General features: G+C 39.1%; 1 protein-coding gene across 1 annotated transcript in view; it reads right to left on the bottom strand.

Moving 5' to 3' along the window:
• The window catches only part of TPRG1 (tumor protein p63 regulated 1), a 118,936-nt gene that overhangs the window by 79,257 nt on the left and 12,331 nt on the right, over positions 1 to 27,348 (bottom strand). Inside the window, exon 3 of the mRNA XM_067033502.1 lies at positions 2,669 to 2,845. Coding sequence (XP_066889603.1) covers positions 2,669 to 2,845 — 177 coding nt within the window. The remainder of the gene's footprint in view (positions 1 to 2,668; positions 2,846 to 27,348) is intronic.

Raw genomic sequence — 27,348 nt, 5'->3', positions numbered from 1 at the left:
TTGTACTCTAGTAAACAGATGAATGGATAATCCAGAAATAAACACAAATACACATGGTAAAATATATATTGATAAAGGGGAGCATTGAATAAATGATGTTGAGAAATCTAGCCTGTCATCTTGTTAAAAAAATAGAGCTGATTACTTATCTTTTTTCTTATTTAAGGTAAATTCCAGATGAAACATAAATTTAACTATTTTTTTAAATAAATTGTAAAAACTTTGGAAGAAAACGTGGAAATATATTTTATAATTTCAGTGTGGAGAAAACCTTTTTCAAAAAGAAATAAACTCAGAAGTCTTGAAAGATTGATTCATTTGACAACCTAAAACTCAAAGACAGAAAAACATAGCATGATAAAGTTAAAAGAGATATGACAAATGGGAAAAAAATGTTTGCAATATATATGACAGAAACAGGACCAAGTTCTTTGATATATAAGGAGCTCTTACAAATCAGTAAGAGAAAAATCAATATCTCAATAGAAAAAATATGGGCTATGATCAAAAATAGGCAGTTCACAGAAAAAGAAATAAAATTACTTTCTAACCTAAGAAAAACACCCTCAACTTCCTTCAAATTCTAGTAATGGAAATTAGAACAAAAATAAACATTTTTCTTTATTTCCCTGGCAAAGAAAAAGAGTTTCATAATACACGATATTGGTGAGAGTGTGTGAAAAAGAATACTCACACATTGAGGGAGCATGAACTGGCATCACCTGTTTAGACGGCAATTTGGCAGTAGCTGTCAGTTGAAATTCACATGACGTTTGACCTAATAATTCCACTTACAGAAATTTACATTACAGATACATTTGCACATATGCCAAAGTCTTGTAGACAAGGATATTTATAGCAGCTTTGTTTGTAGTAGAAAAGATAAAAATAAATATCCATGAATGAGGGGCTGCATAAATAGATTAGACTTGAAATGCAATATTCTGCACTATTAAAAAGACTGAAGTTAATCTTTCCATGATTACAGAATGAAGTCTCCAAGGTATATTTTTGGGTAAAATAGCTTGAGGCAGGACATTTTATGTATGTGTACCCTCTGGGTAAAATAAATTGTGATAAATGTATGTGTATATCAATATTACAAATATGTGTAAACCCACACATATACATACAAAGACATTTTTATTCTTATATATTTGCAGATTATTTCTCAAAAAAAAAAGAATAAAACACATGAAACGGCTAACTATCACCTATGAAAATAATTCTGGAAAACTGAAAGTCTGGGTTAGGAGAGATACCCTGACAGTAAATAATTTTTTGTGATGTTTAAATAGATGTTTACCACGTGCCTATATTATTGAAGAATCCACCAGTTCAAAAAGTCAGTGAACTAAATCAATCATTTCTAGCATCCATGAAAAGATCAAATAAGAAATAGGTTTCTGATGTGATATGCTTTATGTAAGGAAACCCAATCACTTGATCGACCTATACTTTTTTCAGTATTTTAGAAAGATTTTTTCAGCCAGGTGCTTAAAGAATGACAACCACAGAAGGTACCTGCCCTCAAAGAGCTCACAGTTCCACGGGAAGAGTTCACATTCAGAGGTTCAGAGGAAGGCAGCTGTCCTCCGGCTTAGATTTTAAATGTTGAAGAAAGTCAGTTCCTCCTGAGACCATAACAAGAATTTGCTCAGTTCAGCAACCCTCCTCTATAGACCTCATCAGGTCTCTTGGTAACTGTCAACCTCTCCAAAAGAGGTGATGTCCCCTCCTCCACTAAGCTTCCAGGAAAGATTCCAAAGAGACTCCTTTCAAGAAGACTTATTAGCCATCTTGGGTTCTGTTCATCAAGCTTTGTAGAATAATTTCAATTCCCAAAGGCAATTGACAGCTGCTGGGGGTGAGGATGGCAGAAGGACCCCAAGAACAAGGCCCTCCAGTGGTTGCTGTTATAAAGCCACACTGGTGTATTTGGCTGCACCTCTCACTGGAACATTTCCAACCTGATTGACCCTGGGTGGAAGGCATTACCTTTGTAGAAAAAGTTGCAGGAACATTGTACAGCAAGGAAGGGTAGAAATGGTCAATTGCTTGGGGCTAGAAGCCACGGGTTAAAATGTCACGAATAAAGGCACCAAGGTGTCTAGATCCAGACTGCCTTAATTAAAAGTGCTGGGTGTTTTGCAGGTGACAGCGCTCTGAGGAGACAGGGGGGTATTCAGGCTTACCTCACAGATGGGAGTGGTACTATATGGTGTTTACTCTACAGAACTTTTCCCCACCTTCATTCCTTTGGCTGCTCTCTCTTCCTTCTGCTTAGAATATTCTTAAGTTTTTGTTCTTCTTCAGCTGACTCCTACCCCATGTCAAATATTGGCTCAAATGCTTCTCCAGGAAAGCTTCTCTGATCTCTGCCACAGGAATTAGGTTAAAACCGTTTCCTCCATGTCCCCACAGCTCTTTACATTCAATCACTGACTTGTCAGGTACTCATATTAAAGTACAAACGTACTTAAAATTGTATCCCTGGTGTCTGATGTAGAGTGGAAACTCAAGGATTGTTTGATGAATTCGGCTACAGCGTCACCGTTCTCCCCTGGATTCTCCCAGCTTACTGCACTGAACTGAACTTGGTGATTGATTCCCCTGCCTGCCCCACACCCACTGCACCATTTTCCCAAGTCTAAGGCATCATACTCACTTGTCCAGTGACATTGTAGGGAAGGAAAACTTACCCAGGCAGATGCGATAGACAGCACTCAGGGGAATCCATTGCAACTGCACACAGCTGAGCATGATGAAGTCATATTTGCCGATCAAGAGAGTCCTGTCTGTGACCAGCAAAATCCTCTCCTTTTCATTGTTCCAGCGGTCTATGCTGTAAAAAAAAAAAAAACACCACAGAGAAGAAAAGTCATTTGCATAATCTTTCCAAGTTGAAAATAATGGAATTGTCTGAAACATATCTACTGACACAGAAAATAATGAGGTTTGATCACCTCGGAAGAAAGAGAAGCTGAAGAATGCCATCCCTTCTCTCTCTCCTTCCAGCCCCATGACTAAGGGAAGAGGGAGGTGGAGGATCACAGGGAAAGATTTTGTTTTGTTTGGGGTTTTTTGTTTTGTTTTTTGGTTTTTTTGGCTGTGTTTGGTCTTAGTTGCTGTGCACGGGCTTTCTCTAGTTGCGGCGAGCGGGGCTACTCTTTGTTGCGGTGTGCGGGCTTCTCATTGTGGTGGCTTCCCTTGTTGCAGAGCACGGGCTCTAGACACGCAGGCTTCAGGAGTTGCGGCACATGGGCTCAGTAGTTGTGTCTCGCGGGCTCTAGAACGCAGGCTTAGTAGTTGTGGCGCATGGGCTTAGTTGCTCCATAGCATATGGGATCTTCCCGGACCAGGGCTCGAACCTGTGTTCCCTGCATTGGCAGGTAGATTCTTAACCACTGTGCCACGAGGGAAGTCCACAGGGAGAGGTTTTACAGCCACAGAGCTCAGAGATGATTAGCCTTGACAGGATCCATTAGGGGAATAGCAAGGTTGTATCACGTTGGCAGTCAACTGATTCATGCTCCTCCATGTCTTCCCAGTTCTCTAGAAAACCTTCATGGAGCACATCTTCCTCAAAGCACACCAAAAATAATCTTTGTTCTAACTCAATCTGGATGACTCACTAGGCATTAGTTTATGCTAATCTCCTAAGGTCGCATTGCTGACTGAAGATAAAATGGAGACTTGAATATAGGTCCAGTGACCTCCACCCAAGCCATCACTATTTCAAGCTCATTCTATCATTTTCTTATGGTAGAAATACAGTGAAAAAAGTGAAGTGAGATTCTTACAAGCCAAAGACAAAGCAGACACTGGTAAAGTGTTTACTGAATTGATTTGCTTCAGATTTGAGAGCCTTTCAGGGTATGCATGGAAAATTCTGAGAGTTAAGAATCTCTCCAACAGAGAGAACAGAGAGAACAAGAAGCAGTGGCTTCTGGTTAAAAGAAAGTGAACATGGTCTGAAATTCTTCTCACTCTCAATGCTTTTACTGTCTGTCTGCTACAGCCTTTGTATATAGCACTGCATGACTTGTATGATAACTGTTTCAGTACATGTTTTGTCTTCCCTAAGAGACAGAAAAGGATGATTTGTGACTGATTCATATCTGAATCCCCACTACACAGAATCCATCTAATGTAAAGATTAGGACTGGGCACCCTGTTCCCATCCATTCTCACACAGTAACCAGAGTGCTATTCTTCAAATACAAAAGGAATGAGGTTACTCCCCTGTTCACTCTATTAAATGATATCTTTTTTATTTCAGAATCAAATCCAAGTTACATAACATGGACTACAGGTCCCTGTATGGTCTGGCCTCTGCCCAGCACCATCCATCTCATAGCAGGCTGAGAAAAGTCATTGTTCAAGTCATGGTTCAAATGCCTCATTCAAAGAAGATTTCTTAAACTCCTATATAAACTTGTCCCCCTATTACATTTTCTCAAAGCTTTCTGATCCTTTTCCATTTTCAGCACTTCTCATAGTTTGTTTTTTTTTGGTTTTTGTTTTGTTTTTTGTGGTACGCGGGCCTCTCACCGTTGTGGCCTTTCCCGCTGCAAAGCACAGGCTCCGGACGCGCAGGCTCAGCGGCCATGCCTCACGGGCCCAGCCGCTCCGCGGCATGTGGGACCTTCCTGGACCGGGGCACGAACCCGTGTCCCCTGCATCAGCAGGCGGACTCCCAACCACTGCGCCACCAGGGAAGCCCTCTCATAGTTTGTAAGAAGGAACGATATGTTGAAAGTTTAGTAACTGGTACCACATGAACACTGACAAATCAGAATGGACACCAAAGTACAGAGGGTAGGGCAATGCCAGTGAGTGTCGTCTGAGGATCATTCCTGTGTGTGTGTGTGTCCGCGTGTGTGTGTGTGTGTGTGTGTGTGTGTGTGTGTTCCATGAGGGCTGTGACTGTGCCTGCGGGGCTATTTACTCTGTTCCTGTCAAATAGCCTGCTCTAAATAAATATCTGTTGAGTGGTAAAGGAATGCCAATCATAATCATTTTGGAGGCCTTTGGGTTGGCTGAGTATGGGGATGAAAACTTCCAGCTAACTAACTCTGTAAGATTGGCTATTGAGCCTGTCTGTAGCTTACGTTCCTTATCTGTGAAATGGAGACAGTACTCATCTCCTAAGTTTGGGGAGAGGATTAAGGGACATGATTCTCAATCAGTGGTTTGTAAATGAGCTGTTGTTATCATTGTCAGGGGCCTAAGTGACTAAGTGACCTTGGGTAACCCCAATATGTGCCATTCCTCAATGTAGTCTAAAGACAGGCAAGAAAAAAAATGAAAAGTTTAATCAATAGGAAGAGGAACAGGAGGAGACGTGAAGGAGAGAAAAAGGGAGATGAAGGAGGAAGAAATAGGGAGAAATAGAAGGAAGGAAAGAAAGATGAGATCATGCCTTATTATATGTCGGCCATTATGCATGTACAAGTATTAGCTCTACATCTCCCCACCACCCTTTGAAGAAAGTCACATTGAAAGCCACTCAGCTAGAATATGGTAGTAGTGTTAGTGATGTGGGGTCAAGAGATCTGGTTTAAATCTTGGTCCTATGGTTTCCATCCACTCTAACAATGCTGCAATACTCAACTTCTACTCCACCAAGAGAAGGAAAGAATTCTTGATAATCTGTTTAACATTCTCCGCCTTAGTCAGAAAGAGACGAGGATTCTGAAATATTTTATCAGATATCTACATAAATTTCTCTAAATAGATTGTATCTACTTAGCGCAAGTTATAAGCTGCTGCCTAATAAACCAGACTTGTTTTTAGTCTAAAAAATCCTCAGATTTTAGTTTAATGGTTTTACTGAAAATGTCAGCACTCCATAATGAGATTTATTTTAAAAGGTAGAGGATGGATTCAGGAAAAAAAAAAAAAAAAAGAGAGAATTCTTTTTAGGAACAGAGTGCTCTGCTGTGACACAGACTCTGCATAATTTACATGTCGGAAAAGTCTGAATCCAAGTAAACACACAGGCTTATACATAGTTGGGGGCCACCATCTCTAGCTTCTGGGTGGTGTATTTATTTATTTAGACTTCAATCACACCTTTTTTCCCAGAGAACTCTTGGAGAAAACATTGAATTTTATATTCTTAATATAAGTTTGGCGGTAATATTCAGAACAAATATAGGAGTAGGAATAACAATAACATATTGTGTTTGTGCAGTCCACGGACATTCACACAGCTCTTGAATATCAATGCTTTTGTTTAATCCTCCCAACAATCTTTTGGACTAAAAGCTATTACCCTCATTTTAAAGATAAGAAACTAAGGTCCAGAGACCCTTAAAATGACTTGCCCAATGCTTTACAGCTAGCAAGTAGTAGTTCAAGGCCCTGAAGTAAGTATGGAGACAGCAAATCCAGGCAAAGCCAGGCTTGTTGGCTTTCTCCATGGGACCACTCAACCCCAAATAGAGGACCCTTCAGTGTGGTGTGCAAGTGTGGTAAGAGCTATCTCTGGAAGGAGCTGATGTAATGATCTATACTACTCCTGAAATTGTTCACTCTGGGAAACAAAGCAAACATCTATGACTGTCCCCTCCAAACTTTGACCTCTTCCAATATTCCTATCTTGGGGGAAAACCCTTCTTCCATCCGGTTATGTATGCTAGAGACTTAGGAGTCTTTCGGGACGCATCTTATTTCTTCACCTCACATGCCAAGTCCTAAACATTCTATTCCCCAGATATCTCTCAAAACCATCCACTTCTCTCGAACTCCACTTTCACTATTTTAATCCAGTCTTCCCACATCTCCTGCCTGGACTCTTACAGTCCCCTTCTCACTGGGCTTGGGCCACTAGCCACCTGGACCTGGTTTATCTACATATACTTTAGTTCCCTCCCAGCCTCATACCATACTTCAATGAGGTAGACCTTTTTAAAAACAAATCTGGGACTTCCCTGGTGGCGCAGTGGTTAGGAATCCACCTGCCAATGCAGGGACACGGGTTTGAGCCCTGGTCCAGGAAGATCCCACATGCCGCAGAGCAACTAAGCCCATGCACCACAACTACTGAGCCTGCGTTCTAGAGCCCGAAAGCCACAACTACTGAGCCCACATGCCACAACTACTGGTCCCTGCACACCTAGAGTCCATGCTCCACAACAAGAGAAGCCACCGCAATGAGAAGCCCGCACACTGCAACGAAGGGCAGCCCCCGCTCGCTGCAACTAGAGAAAGCAGGCGCGCAGCAGCCAAGATCCAACGCAGCCAAAAGTAAATAAATAAATAAATAAAAACAAATCTGTCTGTCCTTTACCTTCCAACCCTGCCTTCAAACACTTCAACAGTTCCCCATAGCTCTTACAAGAAATGCCAATTTTCACCTGGTCTAAGAGGCTCTGTAGGGTCAGGCCTTACCTATTTCTTCAATGACATTTCAGGCCTCTGTACTCCCTTCTCTTTGATCTTCTTTCAGTTTCTTGGACTCACAATGCCTACTCCTGCTGAAGGGACTTTGCACGTGCTCTTGCCTCCGCCGGTCATGTTCTTGATCTTCTTTACTTAATTAATTCCTATAGCACTGAGCTCAATTACTCCTTACTCTGGAAAGCTTTCCCAGACCTCCATGACTACTTCTCTTCTTTCTAATATATACTTTCATAGAACTTCACATCTCTCCTTCACAACACTTCTCCCAGATGCAATTTTATAGCTATTTCTGTGATTACCTAATTCATGTCAGTCTTCTCTCCTATACTGTAAACAGCACAAAGAGAGAGTCAGTTCTTAGCATTGTGTCACCATGGTAGTAGGTGTCCAAAAAATATTTCTGAAATGAATTGGTGAAGAATTAACAGTTCTTGTGCAGTGCAACCTATATGCTTTGCCTCATGCTGCTTGAAGAATCCTATCCACAGTTGTACACATTGAAATACTGCCCCATAAAATAGCACATTAAAAAAAAAAAGTAACATTGGGAAAATGTTCATACCAAAAGAGTAAGAAAGAGCAGGATACAAAATGGTACCTTCAGTGTACTTCCAATTTTGTAACAACAGCAAAATATATAGATCAAAATGTTAACACTGATTATATCTGAGTGGTGGGATTTCCAGTGACTTTCACTTGTTCTCATGCATTTATTAGCCAAAGTTTAATTTTTTATGATAAACTTTCTACTTTTATAATAAAAGAGATATACCTTTTAAAATTTTTATTGAAATACAGTTGATTTACAATGTTGTGCTAGTTTCAGGTATACAGCAAAGTGATTCAGCCATACATGTATATATAAATATATATATTCTTTTTTTACAGTCTCCTCCTTCATAGGTTACCACAGGATATTGAGTATAGTTCCCTGCGCTATACAGCAGGTCCCTGTGGGCTATTCATTTTATATATGGCAGTGTGTGTATTTTAACCCCAGGCTCCTAATTCATCCCCTTCCCACTATCTCCTTTGGTAACCATAAGTTTGTTTTCTATGTCTGCAAGTCTATTTCTGTTTTGTAAATAAGTTCATTTGAATCTTTTATTGTTTTTAGATTCCACATATAAGTTATATCATATGATATTTGTCTTTGCTTGCTTAGTATGATAATGTCTAGGTCCACCCATGTTGCTGCAAATGGTGTGAATTCATTCTCTTTTATGGCTGAGTAATATTAAAAGAGATACTTTTTAAATAAAAAAATCACCTATCCTTCAGGTTCCCAGCTTAAATGCTATCTGTTTAATGGTACCTTCCCCTCACCTCCCTCGTCCCCAAGTAGATACCATCTCTCTTTCCTTTAAACACACACAGCCTTTATCAAGGTTTCAGTTGCGGCCTTAGTCACAGTTTTCTGTACTTGTCCTTCCGTTCCCCACACACATGATGGAAGACCCTATGATGTAGAGATAGTGACTGAGCCCTATCTGGGTCCCCTCACTGTGCCCAGCACAGAGCCAAAGAGAGAGCAAGGTCTCAGTAACTGAACAGAGCATGGAATAAAAAATTAGAATCATAAGATTTATCCCCACAGTGATGAGAGCCTGTCTCTCCTGGCAAAGAATTTGCTACATTCTCCTACCACTCCTGTTCCGCAGCACTAGCTGCATTTCCCCTCTTTGATAGTGAAGGGGCCTAGACCTCCTGGTGGAAACAGGGAACCTAGTTGCTCCAGAAGATTTGCAGTTTCCTGGTACTACAACAGTTTGGCCAGCAGAGGGCAACAGCGAACCAGCAATGACAGGTGGGACCTATCCGAGCAAGTTTCCAGGACCCCCACCTCATTACTCAAACCACCCCAGATTCTTTGCCAGTCACCCAAGCCCTACTCCTAACAATACTCTCAGTTGCTCTTTTAAGGCCATGTCAAATCAGTTTATGGTTTGAAATGATTTTTCTCCCCCAAATATTTTCTTCTAATATTATTCCCCCAATATGTACAAACATGCATATGCACTTGCACATGCATACACACACACACACACACACACACACCACTAAGACATCATCCCTGATATTGAATACAGTGATTATACCTGATTTACAAATCAATCTTCTTTCCTGTGCCCCTCTAGCCTCTTAGAATAACCAGCCCTTGAAAGAGGAAGACAGCTTCTTGGCTAGCCAGGAATCAGCAACTCAGGAGGAAAACACTGAATCATTCATTCCACACATATTCCCTGAGCACCCACTGGGTTCCAGGCCCTGAAGAGAATCCAGTTTGGGTTTGCAATTCAAACACAAACAGATGAAAAATGCATGGCATTGAAGCAAAGCAATTTGCCTCCCCCTGAGTTAAGTGAAGTCTTATAAAACCTTTAGCTAAATAACCCACATGCAATTCTTTCATTTGTTTAATCTCTCCCTGGGCCTCTCCAATGTGTTTAAAATAGGGGACCCTCCAAGTAAACACAGTATTCTAATAAAAACCCGATGTCCACAAACCTTCCCTGTTCCTGTCCCCTGACTTGACTTCCTGTGGTTCATTTTTTTTCCCACTACCCCATGCAGCCAGCCATGTACCTGGCCCTGTACTTAGCTACTGGGAATACTGAGAGAAGCATTCAACTCTTAAGGAATACACAGTTCTCTAAGATGTGAGGTGAAATCATCTAAGGAAGAGTTGATGGATATGATGAGACTGGATAATGAGAACACAAGTCCACAGACTCAGGTGTCTGGATTCCCAGCCCATTGCCCACAGGGCTGAGGAAAAGGAACCCTAGGTATCTATTTGATGTCCTTAAAGAAGACTCTCTTATCAGCTTTTCATTTCCTGCTGTTTGGTGAAGATCTCAGTGTTGGAAAAGCACAAGTTGCAAAGTACGGATGATTCTCTGGAGGTACACTAAAAAGGCCTCAGGAATATTTATTCATTTCTCCAACACGTCTTTAACATGTACCACTCACTATAGGGCAAAGTGTCCCCATAAAATATGGACAAGGATGAAGCTGGAAACATCCACTTTTGTATCCACAGAACTACTTTTTGCCTGAGTAAGAGAAGTCCTACCATGAAATTTCATATTGCTCCAGTTGAGTGCAGAAAAAAACAATGGTCAATTTTCCCCCTGGAAAACAAAGTCTGCCACATGGGATCCATCACGTTTTATGAAACAGCAAGGAAGCCAGCGTGAGCAAAGCAAAAGGAACAAGGAGGAGAGTGGAAGAAGATTTAATCAGAAGCCACATCTCATGCTGAAATAACCACAATTTCTTTGCAATTTGAGAATGTTTTCACATTCAGTAGTTATTATTCCCACTTCACAGGTGGAGGAACCAAGTCTTAATAAAGTAACATGCATCTAGTACCAATGACAGAGCCATGGTGAGAATCCAGCACTTCTGACCCCCCCAGCCCAGGCCATATACATTCTATCTAGCTGCTTCTCCCACTTATCTTCCCTGTGCAGCAGGCATTTGTGCTCTCCCTACCACAGTACCATCAGTAAGAGGATTTTTTTTTTTTTTTTTTTTTGCGGTACGCGGGCCTCTCACTGTTGCGGCCTCTCCCGTTCCGGAGCACAGGCTCCGGACGCGCAGGCTCAGCGGCCACGGCTCACGGGCCCAGCCGCTCCGCAGTAAGAGGATATTTTAAAAGCTACACAAAAGAGAAGACTTTGGGCACACCCCATCCTTCTCTCTTTCCCCCAAAACAACTAAATAGCTGTTGCATAGCTACTGGGCACACCAGGCACTAACAAGAGGCCCACCCCCGAGGGGCTCTCTCCTCCCCGCCTCCCCCAGATTCACTTTAGGGGATTCACTTGATCAGAGGCCAAAGAAGCGGCAGGAGAACAAGGACCAATTTTGAGGAGGCGACAGAAAGGGAAACACAGAGGGATGGGATACAACAAATGCTCACATCTTGCCACCTCCCTTGTTTTATTCTAAGTGGGAGAGATATTTGCTTACTGTACTGTGTTAGTTACATCTCCTGGGGTACAGGAGACACAGCCCACAACAGGCAAGTCCAAGAAGAGGAGACGTGTTGTAAAAATACTCTGAGGAATCCCACAGAAATCTACGAACAAGAACCATAGCACAGTTGGGATTTAGGAAACCCGGAAAGTCACAGGAATGAAATTGACTCTCTAGGGGCTGTCTCTCTCGTGATGTCTGTGTGTCCCTCTATGCATCTCATCTGTTTCCTAATGACTGATGGCCTCCTTCTGCTTACTGCCAGTGTTTGCTCCTCTTTAATTCCACCTTGCCCATGACCTTATTGTTTCCTTAGTCCTGACTATACATGAATTTGCAGAATCTGCTCTCATAGCGAACTGGCCTCTGTTGTCCTAAATCTCCCAGTTCAGACTCTCAAGATAAGGGATTCTGTTAGCCCAAATCATTCCTCTGAGGTGTCTTTTTGAGTCTCACATCAGCTAACCGATTAGCCCACATTTGTCCAATCACCTCTGGCCAGGGGCTGAAGTTATATAGTAGAAAATAAGATTTGCTAGTGAGAAATACTTTATTCTTCTTTTTTAGAATTGTTTTAACTATTCTAATTCCTTTGTCTTTCCATAAAAATTTTAGAATAGTGACTTCCCTGGTGGCACAGTGGTTAAGAGTCTGTCTGCCAATGCAGGGGACACAGGTTTGAGCCCTGGTCCAGGAAGATCCCATATGCTATGGAGCAACTAAGCCCTTGTGCCACAACTACCGAGCCTGCACTCTAGAGCCCACGAACCACAACTACTGAGCCTGCGTGCCACAACTACTGAAGCCCGTGCACCTAGAGCCCATGATCCACAACAAGAGAAGCTACTGCAATGAGTAGCCTGTGCACCGCAACTAGAGAAAGCCCACGTGCAGCAACGAAGACCCAACGCAACCATAAAGAAATAAATAAATATTTTTAAAATAAAATAAAAGAGGCAAACTGAAAAACAAATTTTAGAATAGCTTTGTCCATACCTACAAAAATCCTGCTGAGATTGAAAGGAATTATCTTTAACCTGTATGTCAGATTTGTGGAAAATTGACATCTTTACTATATTGATTCTTCCAATCTATGAACATGGGATTTAAACCTTTGTTTCTTTCATCAGCAGTTTGTAGCTTTCAGTAAGTCCTATACATATTTTGTTGATTTACACTTAAATATTTTTCTTGTTTTGAGTGATTATAAATGTTATTATATTTTTGTTTTTACCTCCTCAATGCTAGTGTATAGAAATATAATTGATTTTTTGATTTTTTAAAAAATTATTACTAAAATATTTTTTGTAAGTTTATTGTGTACCCTGCAAACTTGCTAAACTCATCTAATAGTTCTGGAAACTTTTTGGTAGATTCCTTGGAATTTTCTACATAGACTATCATGCCATCTACAATTAGGAACAGGTTTTATTCCTTCCTGTTTGACCTGTATGCATTTTATTTACTTTTCTTGCCTTGTTACACTGGCTAGAACTTCCAGGACTATGCTGAATATTGGTAGTGAGAGTGGACACCTGCCTTGTTCCCAGTTTTAGGGGGAAAACATTGTCTTTTCCCAATAGCATGATGTTAATTATAGGTTTGATGTAGATGTTCTTTATCAAATTGAAAAGGTTCCTCTCTGTTATTTTCTGAGGGTTTTTGTCATGAATGGGTATGCTGAATTTTGTCAAATGCTTTTTCTGCATCTATTGATCTGATCATATGATTTTTCTTCTTTAGCCTTTTAATATGGTGGATTACATTGGTTAATTTTCTAATATTGAACTAGCCTTGCATTTGCATCCCTGGAATAAACCCTACTTGGTCATGGTACATAATTATTTTTTTATATGGTTGAATTCTATTTGCCAATGTTTTGTTAAGAATTTTAAAATCTATATTCATGAGGGGTATTGGTCTGTAGTTTTATTTTTGTACTGTCTTTGTCTGGATTTAGTATCAAGTTAATACTGGCTTCATAGAATGAGCTGGGAAGTATTCCTTTCTCTTCTATTTTCTGGAAAAGATTATGTAAATTGGTGTTCATTCTTCTCTAAATGCTTAATAGAATCCTCCAGTGGAACCATCCAGGCCTAGATATTTCTTTTGGGGAAGGTTTTAATTACAAATTTAATTTCCTAATTGTTATAAGGCTACTTAAATTATCTATTTTATCTTGGGTGTGTGTATTGAGGAAAGGGTTCGTTTCATCTAAGTTGTCAAATTTATGTGTGTAGAGTTGTTGGCTCTAATTCCTCATTATCTCTCTGGTGTTTGTTGGGTCTGTGTGATACCCCCTGTTTTATTCCTAATATTCGTAATTTATGACTTTTTTGAGGGGGTCATCCTTGCTAGCAGTTTGTCAACTTTATTGAAATTTTCAGAGAACCAGGTTTTTGCTTCTTTATTTTTTCCTATTGTTTTTGTTTTTTATTAACTTCTACTTTTATCTTTATTACTTCTCAGCTTTGGGTTTGTTCTTCTTTTTCTAATTTCTTGAAGCTGAAGCTTATACTATTGACTTAGTATGTTTCTTCAACTGATTTGAGCACTTTTCTTTTTTTTTTTTTTTTCCAGTACGCGGGCCTCTCACTGTTGTGGCCTCTCCCGTTGTGGAGCACAGGCTCCAGACGCTCAGGCTCAGCGGCCATGGCTCACAAGCCCAGCTGCTCCACCACATGTGGGATCTTCCCAGACCGGGGCACGAACCTGTGTCCCCTGCATCGGCAGGTGGATTCTCAACCACTGCGCCACCAGGGAAGCCCAGCACTTTTCTTTTAATGCTATAAATTTCTTTCCTGGGACTGCTTTAGCTGTATCCCACACAGCTATGGATATGTTTTATCTTTATTTTCATTCAATTCAATGAACTTTTTAATTTCTTGGAAATTCTCTCTTTGACCTCAGGATTATCTACCCATATTTAGAAGTATGTTGTTCTGTTTCCAAGCATTTAGATATTTTTCTGTTTTCTATTATTGATTTCTTGTTTGATTCCACTGTAATCAGAGAACATACCCTGTATGATTTCAATTCTTTTAAATTTGGTGAGGTTTGCTTTGTAGTGCAAGATATGGTGGATCTTGGTATATGCTCTGTGGGTGTTTGAAAAGAACATGTATTCTGCTGTTACTTGGTGGAGAGTTTTATAAATGATGATTGGGTCGTAGTGTTGTTAAGTTCTTCTAAATCCTTGCTGAATTTTTGCCCATTTTTTAATATCATTTATTGAAAGAATGGTCTTGAAGTCTCCAACTGTAATCATGGATTTGTCTATTTCTCCTTTCAGTTCTATCAGTTACATTTCAAAAATTTTGCAGCTCTATTATTTGGTGCATACACACTTAAGATTTCTCTCTCTTCTTGGATGAAAGGATTGACCCTTACATCATTATACAATTTCCTCTCAATTTCCCTGGTAATTTTCCTTGCTCAGAATATTACATTTTTACTAATTCACATAGCACAGCGTTTCAAAAGACACAGCAATTCTTAAACTTGGTAGTTCTTTCTATTGAACATACTAGTGGAAGCAGAGGCTCTTTCCTCTTCACATTGATTACTCTTCCTAAATCCAACCAACTTTCCCTACAACAGGGCATTTTGGGATAACGTAGGGACCCAATAGAGTGGAGACAATTTCCTCTTTGTGTATCAGGCAGCATGTTTATTCATAAGAGACTATAATAGTTGTCTGTATAACAGCTGTAGTGACCTAAATGTGTTGATAGCCTCAATATTAAGGTTGAGGTCTTATTTATTTTCCTTAATAAACCACACATTGGCAGTCCCCTAAATAATCAAGACTAAGTTTAAATTATTGGGCAATTATTTCCAGAATCTTTTACCTTTCTAATATTGTTAACACCCTATTTAACTCAAGACAACAATGCCTATATAGTGGTCATGAAGGAAGCATAAAGGCAGTGGTGTGCTGTAAATGGTAAACACATTCTAAAGTAACAATAATGATAATGATGATGCCCTGATTTTATTTCCTTGGTATAAATTCTCCTGCCATGACTGATTTCAATATCCCAAGGTGAGGTCACTGGACCTGGAGTTGGAAGAGATGCACACAGCTGGCCGTCATGAGTGGGAGAGCCGAGCACACACCACTGCATCAGGGAATGAAGAGGTGCCAGTGTAAGACAATGGGAAGTGACAAGGTTTTGGCAAACTGGAAGCACATACCTTAACTAAAAACATTCAAATTCAAATTTTGAAAAATACTTAGCAGGGTGGAAATGGCTTATGGATCTCCAATTTGTGACTCAAGAAAAAAATTTGATCCATGCTCCTTAGCCTGGTGTTCACAATTCTTTCCTTTCTGGTTCCTTTCTGCCTTTCCAACTCCTTTCTAGTTCTCTGACTCTTGATCACTAATCCAGCCACAGAGAACTGACTGTGGTTCCCTGAGCCTGTCTCAGTTACTCTGCACAGATTCTTCCCTCTTCCTGAGATGTTCTTTCCCATCATATCTTTTTTGGAAATTTCTCTTCCTCCCTTAATCCCAGATATTCCCTTGACCTATGTCAACAATACAGACACAGTGAGTTCTGAGCTCCCACAGAATAATTTTTAGGACTGTGTATCAGCAAGTATCATACTGTACTGTGACTTCCTTTACATGTCCTCCTTCCCCACAAGACTGAGAGTTCCTTGAAGACAGAAATTTTATCTTACTTGTTTCTGTATTTTCATCATTTAGGGCAGAGTCTGGCTTATGTAAGGAGCTCAGTAAATACATAAATGGTTGTATAAATGGGTGAATATTATTAATAATAATAGTTATTATCATTATAAAAGCAAACTCTTAGGTGACACACACCATGTGGCAAAAATTGGTATAAGAATTGTATATATTTTAAATAATTTAATTCTTAAATTAATACCCCTCTTTACATAGCCATTTTGTAAATGATAAAAACTGAGGCCCAGAGGGTGTAAGAGACTTACATACCAAGGTCACATAGCTAATAAATGATGGAGCTGGGCTTTTAGCTTCATCAGACGTTTTTTCACCTCTTGGCTCTTCCTGACACCTTCTTAACTCATAGCAGTCTTGGGAAAACAAACACTTCCAAGTATGTTTGTGACTGCAGTATCTAAATGCCCTCACTGTCCTGTAATTCAGGTTACTCAGGGACCATTAGCTATCTGGATGAGGCTGTTGCCATGGAGGAATTTATAGAGAAAAGCAATGTGTTTAATTAAGTGGTTGTCGAAAACACCCACCCAGTATAAATGGATTCTGGCAACAGAGGTGCTTTTGTTGCTGCCAGAGTCCTGCCACAGGTCATTAACATCTTGATAGATTTGAGGCATTTTCAGCCTGAATGCTTTCACCCAAGGATGGAAGAAGTCTTGTTGGGCTTTGAGCTGCTCAGAGGCCCAGGGTAACAGAGGCAGGACTCGATGGAGTGACACCCTGCTAGTGTCAGTGAAGGGCTTCAAGCAATAGACGGCTCTCTCAGAATTAGATGTAAGTCAAGTCCATGATCAATTCTGAGCCCCTACCAAATGCCAGACACTATACTAAGTACTGGGAGGTGGGCAGAGATGGGCTTGGACAAAGGTGACTCCGAATCAGGCCCTGACTTAAGGAATGCTTTCCTCACAATGTGCACAATGAACTATATTCTGTTGTATAAGGTGAGCTCAGAGAAGGGAGAGAAGATTATTCTGGTTGAATTAATATGCAAAGGCTTTATGGGTATAGTGTCCCTGAAGAACAGGAAAGGTCTGGATGAACTGGAAGGAGAGGAAACATACCAAATAGAGCAAATTGGATGAGTACAATCATGAAGCCAAGGTATTGTGTCAGGAACTTTTGGGGAACAGCAGGCAATTCAATTCAACTGGTAGAATTTGTTAAAGGACATAATGGTAAATAAGGTTGGAAAGGGAAATTCGGTCCGTGACATGAAGGGTCTTAAAGATGCAACAGAAGGGTATATAGGCAGTGAGAATGCACTGATATCCTCAGAGCATAAGCATGAGAGTTATCTAGACCAGTGCTTCTCAAACTTTAATGATAGGAATCAAGTGGAGATCCTATGAAAATGCAGACTCAGGTTTAGTATGACTGGGGTGGGTCCTGAGGGTCAGCATTGCTAACAAGTTCCTAGGTGATGCTGCTGCTGCTGATTCCAAGACTACACTTTGAGTAGCAAAGTCTAGAATAAATGAAAGTATGCAAAAATGAGTGGGGTTGGGTAGGAGATACATTTCAGGTTGTTAACTTGCATATTACATTTATTATTCATGACTAAAATGTTTAGCAATCCCTGATTCCTCAGTTTACTTGGGGTTTTTGTTTTATGTGTGTCTCTATTTTTTAAATTATTAGTAGCAGTATTTTTCATTACAAAAGTAGTTCAGCATTCCTAATTATGTTGTGACAATATAAAGTATGCTTGACCTTAGCCCATCAACGGCAGCCACCATTCCCTACAAGTATCTGACTTTTCAGTTGATTCTGGGAAAAGACTAAATCAAGTCTAATGGACAACACAAGGCAAGAAAGATCTGGAGAGGAAAAGAGGAAAAGGTCTCTGAACCTGCCCAACGAATCACTGTCCTCCTCTCTGAAAACAATAGACAATCAATGAAGAAACCAGACACAGGCACAAAGATCATTTAACCAATTTAAACCGTGGTGATGGCTGTGTAGGGAGATGAAAAAAACCACAAAAGGCAGCAAGAGCAGTACAGCGAGAAGACAACTGGGCTGAGATACAGGTCCCGAGAAACCAAGCCGTCCTGTGACCCTTAATAAGTGTTTGCCCTTAGATAGGTCTTTTAATCTCTGGCTTTCTTCAACCAGAAAATAAAGCCAAATAGTTCCTCCTTGCCTTCTTCCCTGGGTCTGTTTGAGGATCAAATGTGAGTGCAGGTGTGAAAGCAAACACAGGCATTCCTTTAGGGATCAGTGAACTCCAGTGGCACCCTGTGCCTGGGAAATCTTTCGGTCTCCTGTGCCTCAACATTGCTTCGCTTCCCGGATGCCTTTCTTTTATTTAAACATCTAGGATAGTTCTTTCTTCTGGGAAATCATTCTAAATTAAGCATAGATGCCCTGAACAATTCTACTTACCCGACCAAGCCCAAGAAACAGAATTCTGAGTTTAACCACTGGGTTACAATCTGATAAGGGGCACACATGGAATCTGGGCACAGTAGCAAAAGACCATTTTAACAAAAGTCAGGGCAGCATAATGCATTGAAGCCCTGTGTCTGCTACTTTAGAGCTGTGTTACTCTTCTTTTTCAAAAATTTTTATTGAAATATAGTTGATTTATTTCAGGTGTTCATTTCAGGTGTACAGTAAAGTGATTTAGTTATACAATACATACATATGTATATATATATATATATATATATATATATACATATATATTCTGTTTTTATATTCTCTACCATTATAGGTTATTACAAGATATTGAGTATAGTTCCCTGTGCTATACAGTAGGTCTTTTTTGTTTATCTATTTTGTATGTGTTACTCTTCTGAGCTTTGATTCCTCATCTGCAAATTGGAGTTCATGTTTCCTGCCTCAGACAATGGCTATGAAGATTGAATTAAATGAAGAAGAGTAATTTTTAAACTATAAAGTGCTATAGGAATATTACTTACTATTTTTTATCAAAAAATAAGTGGAGAATGCCTTATATATTTTCATTTCTCTTTCCAATTGTGGAATGTTACTCTGGCCCACTGGTAACTCTCCCCTACTTGGTGCTTCAATTTTAAAAGGATAATATAAACCTTTACATTTGTGTAGCCACTGACAGTTTAAAAGTCTAATACTTTACAAAAACTACAAGATAACCAAGAAAAATATGAGGAAAAATACCTAGGAAAAATGCCATTTAGAGATCATCAAAATTATATAAATTATACAAATATAATGGTAAATGCATGGAAAGCACTTATTGCAAGGTACAGTTTAAGTACTCAATAAATGTTATCTATTAATATTATAACAATCTTTGACCGAAGATTGCATGGAGTAAAGCTGGAACGATATATACCAAAAATTAACAGTAGCTGTGACTAATGGATTAAAGACTGTATTAAAATAAATTCACTAATTTAAAAAAACAAAATGGAAAGCCCACTCAAGTTCACTTAAGGTACACTGATAATAAGTAGAAGAGCCAGGAATCAAACCCAAGTCTTCTGATTCCAAATTCAGGACTCTTTCTATGACACCAGGCTGCTTCCTTGACTTCACTTGCATTCTACTGTCTTTATGTCTGACAAAGAGAATTAGTCGGATTTCACCAAAGTCCAAGGATAAAAACCTAGGTGGGTATCAGGAGAGGTAGGCAATGAAACATGCTGAAAGTATTTGCCATGAAGATGAAGAGCAAGAGTTACTTGATCCCAGGCACTAGAAGCAAGTCCTCTCGTTCAGGAATAAGAGGGATGAGAACAACAACCCTCACCACCACTTCACACTAATGTGTGTGGAGAGAAGACCCCATCTCCTCCCGCCTCCTTAACCACCACAGACAAAGACATCTTGAGTACATTTGACTGAAGAGCCATATCATTGCCATCGTATCGCACTTTTCTAAGACTCCATAGAGTGTCAAGATGTTCTCCTTGGTACTGCCTTAATGGATCACTTCTAAAAGCATATGCACTCTTTAATGTAAAAGTCCTTTCCCAGAGGGCCAAGAAAGACAGTACAAGGAGGAGATAAACATCATCTTGTCTTTACAGCTGTAAAGTTATAAAATTCCTAAATGGGCTGGGCTGGAAGCCTGAGTCTCACTTGAAGTCTCCTTACGGTATTCTTTTTTTTTTTTTCTTTTGAATTTTTAAATTTAATTTTACTTATTTATTTTTTATATAGCAGGTTCTTATTAGTTAGTTATTTTATACATATTAGGGTATATGGTACCCTTTAAGAACACCTGAGGGTATTCTTAATGGTTTCAGCTAACTGGGATCTCACTGGAGCTGATAGCATCTCTCTAGTTCTCCTTTTGGTCTCTCTGTCCATCCTCCTTGTATTTGCTACCCAAATGCCTTCAAACTCATTTTTCTAATCTGCTGAATGATATATCTGTCTAAATTTAGAACATCTCAAAGAAGTTAATCTGCACTAGTTTGGGTGATATCCCTAGGAAAATGCTTTGACTGACTTAATGTTATTTCATGCCCTTAGCACCTATAGAAGGCAGGCCTATATAAATATGTCAGGATTACTGTCCCTTTTGAAAACTCATGGAGATGGCATCTGTACACATATGTAGAACCATCTATTCAATACCACCATGAGGAGGCACTATGGACACCTCAGACACATTTTTTCCCCCACAACTTTATACAACAACTTCTGTAAAAAGTGAATGACAAGATTGTTGGGAGGATTAAGTGAGACTGTGTGCAGTTTCTCCTCCTATGTTTGGCATATGGTGGTTTCTCAATAAGGTAGAGTTACCATGTCCTTTTTAACTTAGAATTGTGGCACAGACATATCATCAGTTTGCCAGGCCAAAGCCCAAGCATTACCCAGAACTCCTTCCTCCTAGATGATTAAACACAAAGACCCACAAAGTCAGGCTATGTCAGTTATCAGCTTATTGCTTCTTAGTTCCTAATGCACACTTCAGTATATGCTGTATGATAAACATCAGATTCTCTTAAGCACTTCTGCTTTCAAGTGTGCCCCATGTTATGATTTTGCAGTAGAGAGCACTAGAGGGATACAGAGGAAGAAGAGGTCTTTTGGAATTTCCAGCTTAGGCTGGGAGTCAGCAGTTTGATGTGAGAACAGCCAATGGCCTCCGGCCCAGCAAGAACACAGACCCTCTGCAACCTTGCAACCTCTGCTTGGCATTCATCTTTCCTCAGGCGCCTGTCTAGACTTCATCCATTCACCAATGAAAAAGGTGACTTTTTGCTGAATTGGATAATATTTTTTGAATTCTGGAAGAATATTTCCTTAACTTTTTTGTGCTATGACAATATTATAGCCACACACAAGTCTCACTTTAAACTTAATCTGCATTGCTAACATATCATCTATTACTTTCTTAAGTTTAGACAATAAACAAAACAATAAATCAAACTCTGATCTGTAGTTTGCTTATTTCCATGGGATAATTGCTGTCACTGGGGCCAATTCCAAGCTGCCAACCTGATATCACTGAACATCCAGTTGGTAGAGATGGGCAGGAACACACTGTCATATTATTTCCACCACACAAATAGAATAGGCAAAAACAACCCCCAGAGCATACACAACAGCAAAGTGAAGTAAAATCATCAGAGGATGAGGCATTTTGAGTATATTACCTTTGTTTTCAATTTATTTGGGGTGACAGGTAAAAACCCACCAGACCAAACAAATGAAGAGGAAATAGGCAGTCTACCTGAAAAAGAATTCAGAGTAAGGATAGTAAAAATGATCCAAAATCTTGGAAATAGAATGGAGAAAATTCAAGAAACATTTAACACGGACCTAGAAGAAATGAAGAGCAAACACACAATGATGAACAACACAATAAATGAAATTTAAAATTCTCTAGAAGGAATCAATAGCAGAATAACTGAGGCAGAAGAAAGGATAAATGACCTGGAAGAAAAGATAGTGAAAATAACTACCGCAGAGCAGAATAAAGAAAAAGAAAGAAAAAAATTGAGGACACTCTCAGAGACCTCTGGGACAACATTAAACGCACCAACATTCAAATTATAGGGGTCCCAGAAGAAGAAGAGAAAAAAAAGGGGGGACTGAGAATGTATTTGAAGAGATTATAGTTGAAAACTTCCCTAATATGGGAAAGGAAAGAGTCAATCAAGTCAAGGAAGTGCGGAGACTCCCATCCAGGATAAATCCAAGGAGAAACATGCCAAGACACATATTAATCAAACTATCAAAAATTAAGTACAAAGAAAACATATTAAAAGCAGCAAGGGAAAGACAACAAATAACACACAAGGGAATCCCCATAAGGTTAAGAGCTGATCTGTCAGCAGAAACTCTGCAAGCCAGAAGAGAGTGGTAGGACATATTTAAAGTGATGAAAGGGAAAAACCTACAACCAAGATTTCTCTACCCAGCAAGGATCTCATTCAGATTCGACAGAGAAGTTAAAACCTTTACAGACAAGAAAAAGCTAAGAGAATTCATCACCACCAAACCACCTTTACAACAAATGCTAAAGGAACTTCTCTAAGCAGGAAACACAAGAGGAGGAAAAGACCTATAATAACAAACCCAAAACAATTAAGAAAATGGAAATATGAATATACATATCGATAACTACCTTAAATGAAAATGGATTAAATGCTCCAACCAGAAGACATAGACTGGCTGAATGGATACAAAAACAAGACATGTAAATATGCTGTCTACAAGAAACCCACTTCAGACCTAGGGACACATACAGACTGAAAGTGAGGGGATGGAAAAAGATATTCCATATAAATGGAAATCAAAAGAAAGGTGGAGTAGCAATTCTCATATCAGACAAAATAGACTTTAAAATGAAGACTATTACAAGAGACAAAGAAGGACAATACATAATGATCTAGGGATCAATCCAAAAAGAACATACAACAATTGTAAATATTTATGCACCCAACATAGGAGCACATCAACACATAAGGCAAATGCTAACAGCCATAAAAGGGGGAATCGACAGTAACACAATCATAGTAGGGGACTTTAACACCCCACTTTCACCAATGGACAGATCATCCAAAATGAAAATAAATAAGGAAATACAAACTTTAAATGACACATTAAACAAGATGGACTTAATTGATATTTAGAGGACATTCCATCCAAAAACAACAGAATACATTTTCTTCTCAAGTGCTCATGGAACATTCTCCAGGATAGATCATATCTTGGGTCACACATCAAGCCTTGGTAGATTTAAGAAAAATTGAAATTGTATCAAGTATCTTTTCCAACCACAATGCTATGAGACTAGATATCAATTACAGGAAAAAATCTGTAAAAAATACAAGCACATGGACGCTAAACAATACACTACTAAATAACCAAGAGATCACTGAAGAAATCAAAGAGGAAATCAAAAAATACCTAGAAACAAATAACAATGAAAACACGATGACCCAAAACCTATGGGATGCAGCAAAGGCAGTTCTAAGAGGGAAGTTTATAGCAATACAATCCTACCCCAAGAAACAAGAAAAATCTCAAATAAACAACCTAAACTTACACCTAAAGTGATTAGAGAAGGAAGAACAAAAATACCCGAAAGTTACCAGAAGGAAAGAATTCATAAAGATCAGAAATAAATGAAAAAGAAATGAAGGAAACAATAGCAAAGATCAATAAATCTAAAAGCTAGTTCATTGAGAAGATAAACAAAATTGTAAACCATTAGCCAGACTCATCAAGAAATAAAGGGAGAAGACTCAAATCAATAAAATTAGAAATGACAAAGAAGAAGTAACAACTGACACTGCAGATACACAAAGTATCATGAGAGATTACTACAAGCAACTATATGCCAATAAAATGGACAACCTGGAAGAAATGAACAAATTCTTAGAAAAGCACAACCTTCTGCGACTGAACCAGGACGAAATAGAAAATATAAACAGACTAGTCACAAACACTGAAATTGAAACTGTGATTAAAAATCTTCCAAGAAACAAAAGCCAAGGACCAGATGGCTTCACAGGCAAATTCTATCAAATATTCAGAGAAGAGGGCTTCCCTGGTGGAGCACTGGTTGAGAGTCTGCCTGCCGATGCAGGGGACACGGGTTCATGCCCCTGTCCGGGAAGATCCCACATGCCACAGAGCAGCTAGGACCGTGAGCCATGACCACTGAGCCTCCACGTCTGGAGCTTGTGCTCTGCAGTGGGAGAGGCCACAAGAGTGAGAGGCCCGCATACTGCAAAAAAAAAAAAAAAAAAAAAAAAAATTCAGAGAAGAGCTAACACCTATCCTTCTCAAACTCTTCCAAAAGATAGCAGAAGGAGGAACACTCTCAAACTCATTCTACGAGGCCACCATCACCCTGATACCAAAACCAGACAAAGATGTCACCAAAAAAGGAAACTACAGGCCAATATCACTGATTAACATAGATGCAAAAATCATCAACAAAATACTAGCAAACAGAATCCAACAGTACATTAAAAGGATCATACACCATGATCAAGTAGGGTTTATCTCAGGAATTCAAGGATTCTTCAATATACGCAAATCAATCAATGTGATAAACCATATTAACAAATTGAAGGAGAAAAACCATATGATCATCTCAATAGATGCAGAAAAAGCTTTCAACAAAATTCAACACCCATTTATAATAAAAACCCTCCAGAAAGTAGGCATAGTGGGAACTTACCTCAACATAATAAAGGCTATCTATGACAAACCCACAGCCAACATCATTCTCAATGGTGAAAAACTGAAAGCATTTCCACTAAGATCAGGAACAAGACAAGTTTGCCCACTCTCACCACTATTATTCAACATAGTTTTGGAAGTTTTAGCCACAGCAATCAGGAAAGAAAAAGAAATAAAAGGAATCCAAACTGGAAAAGAGGAAGTAAAACTGTCACTGTTTGCAGATGACATGATACTATACATCAAGAATCCTAAAGTTGCTACTAGAAAACTAGCAGAGCTGATCAATGAATTAGGTAAAGTAGAAGGATACAAAATTAATGCACAGGAATCTCTTGCATTCCTATACAGTAATGATGAAAAATCTGATAGAGAAAGTAAGGAAACACTTCCATTTACCATTGCAACAAAAAGAATAAAATACCTAGGAATAAACTTACCTAAGGAGACAAAAGACCTGTATGCAGAAAACTATAAGACACTGATGAAAGAAATTAAAGATGGTACAAACAGATGGAGAGATATACCATGTTCATGGATTGGAAAAATCAACATTGTGAAAATGACTGTACTACCCAAAACAATCTACAGATTCAATGCAATCCCTATCAAACTACCAATGGCATTTTTCACAGAACTAGAAGAAAACATTTCACAATTTGTATGGAAACACAAAAGACCCCAAATAGCCAAAGCAATCTTGAGGAAGAAAAACAGAGCTGGAGGAATCAGGCTCCTGGACTTCAGACTATACTACAAAGCTATAGTAATCAAGACAGTATGGTACCAGCACAAAAACAGAAATATAGATCCATGGAACAGGATAGAAAGCCCAAAGATAAACCCACACACATATGGTCATATTATCTTTGATAAAGGAGGCAAGACTATACAATGGAGAAAAGACAGCCTCTTCAATGAGTGGTGCTGGGAAAACTGGACAGCTACCTGTAAAAGAATGAAATTAGAACAGTCCCTAAAACCATACACAAAAATAAACTCAAAATGGATTAAAGACCTAAATGTAAGGCCAGACAATATAAAACTCTTAGAGGAAAACATAGGCAGAACGCTCAATGACATAAATCACAGCAAGCTCCTTTTTGACCTACCTCCTAGAGAAATGGAAGTAAAACCAAAAATAAATGGGGCCTAATGAAACTTAAAAGCTTTTGCACAGCAAAGGAAACCACAAACAAGACAAAAAGACAGCCCTCAGAATGGGAGAAAATTTTTGCAAATGAAGCCACTGACAAAGGATTAATCTCCAAAATTTACAAACAGCTCGTGCAGCTCAATATCAAAAACACAAAAAACCCAATTCAAAAATGGGTAGAAGACCTAAAGAGATGTTTCTTCAAAGAAGATATACATATTGCCAACAAACACATGAAAGGATGCTCAACATCACTAATCATTAGAGAAATGCAAATGAAAACTACATTGAGGTATCACCTCACACCAGTCAGAATGGCCATCATCAAAAAATCTAAAACAGTAAATGCTGGAGAGGGTGTGGAGAAAAGGGTACCCTCTCGCACTGTTGGTGTGAATGTAAATTGATACAGCCACTATGGAGAACAGTATGGAGGTTCCTTAAAAAACTACAAATAGAACTACCATAAGACCCAGCAATCTCACTACTGGGCATATACCCTGAGAAAACCATAATTCAAAAAGAGTCATGTACCACAATGTTCATTGAAGCTCTATTTACAATATCCAGGATGTGGAAGCAACCTAAGTGTCCATCGACAGATGAATGGATAAAGAAGATGTGACACATATGTACAATGGAATATTACTCAGCCATTAAAAGAAATGAAATTGAGTTATTTTGTAGTGAGGTGGATGGACCTAGAGTCTTTCATACAGAGTGAAGTAAGTCATAAAGTGAAAAAAATATATCATATGCTAACACATATATATGGGATCTAAAAGAAAAAACAAAGGTTCTGAAGAACCTAGGGGCAGGACAGGAATAAAGATACAGATGTAGAGAATGGACTTGAAGACACAGGGAGGGGGAAGGGTAAGCTGGGACGAAGTGAGAGAGTGGCATGGACATATATACACTAACAAATGTAAAATAGATAGCCAGTGGGAAGCAGCTGTATGGTACAGGGAGATCAGCTCAGTGCTTTGTGACCACCTAGAGGGGTGGGATAGGAAGGGTGGAGGGAGACACAAGAGGGAGGGGATATGGGGATATATGTATATATTTAGCTGATTCACTTTGTTATACAGCAGAAACTAACACACCATTGTAAAGCACTTATACTCCAATAAAGATGTTAATAATAATAATAATAAATAAAATAAAATATAAAAAATGTATTTGGTGGTGAAACTAATTTAATTTAATTTTACATATAATAATAACTTGTAAAACTATATAATTTAAATTTAAGAATTAACAACTGACTCTCAAAATTCCTGAAATCCTACCATTCACCTCTTATGAGCACGTGTGAACCAGCTGCGGCATGCCACTGGATCAGACCCTCATGGATATTGCATAAGTGTCTAATATGTCACCTAGCCTCCCACCCATTCATTGATCCTCCACATTTCAAACATGTACAGGCCACAAA

Source organism: Kogia breviceps, chromosome 5 (assembly GCF_026419965.1).
Source record: "Kogia breviceps isolate mKogBre1 chromosome 5, mKogBre1 haplotype 1, whole genome shotgun sequence".
NCBI classification, from domain to species: domain Eukaryota; kingdom Metazoa; phylum Chordata; class Mammalia; order Artiodactyla; family Physeteridae; genus Kogia; species Kogia breviceps.
Note: the sequence above shows the minus strand (reverse complement) of the source record. Positions and strands in the feature narration are given on the sequence as shown.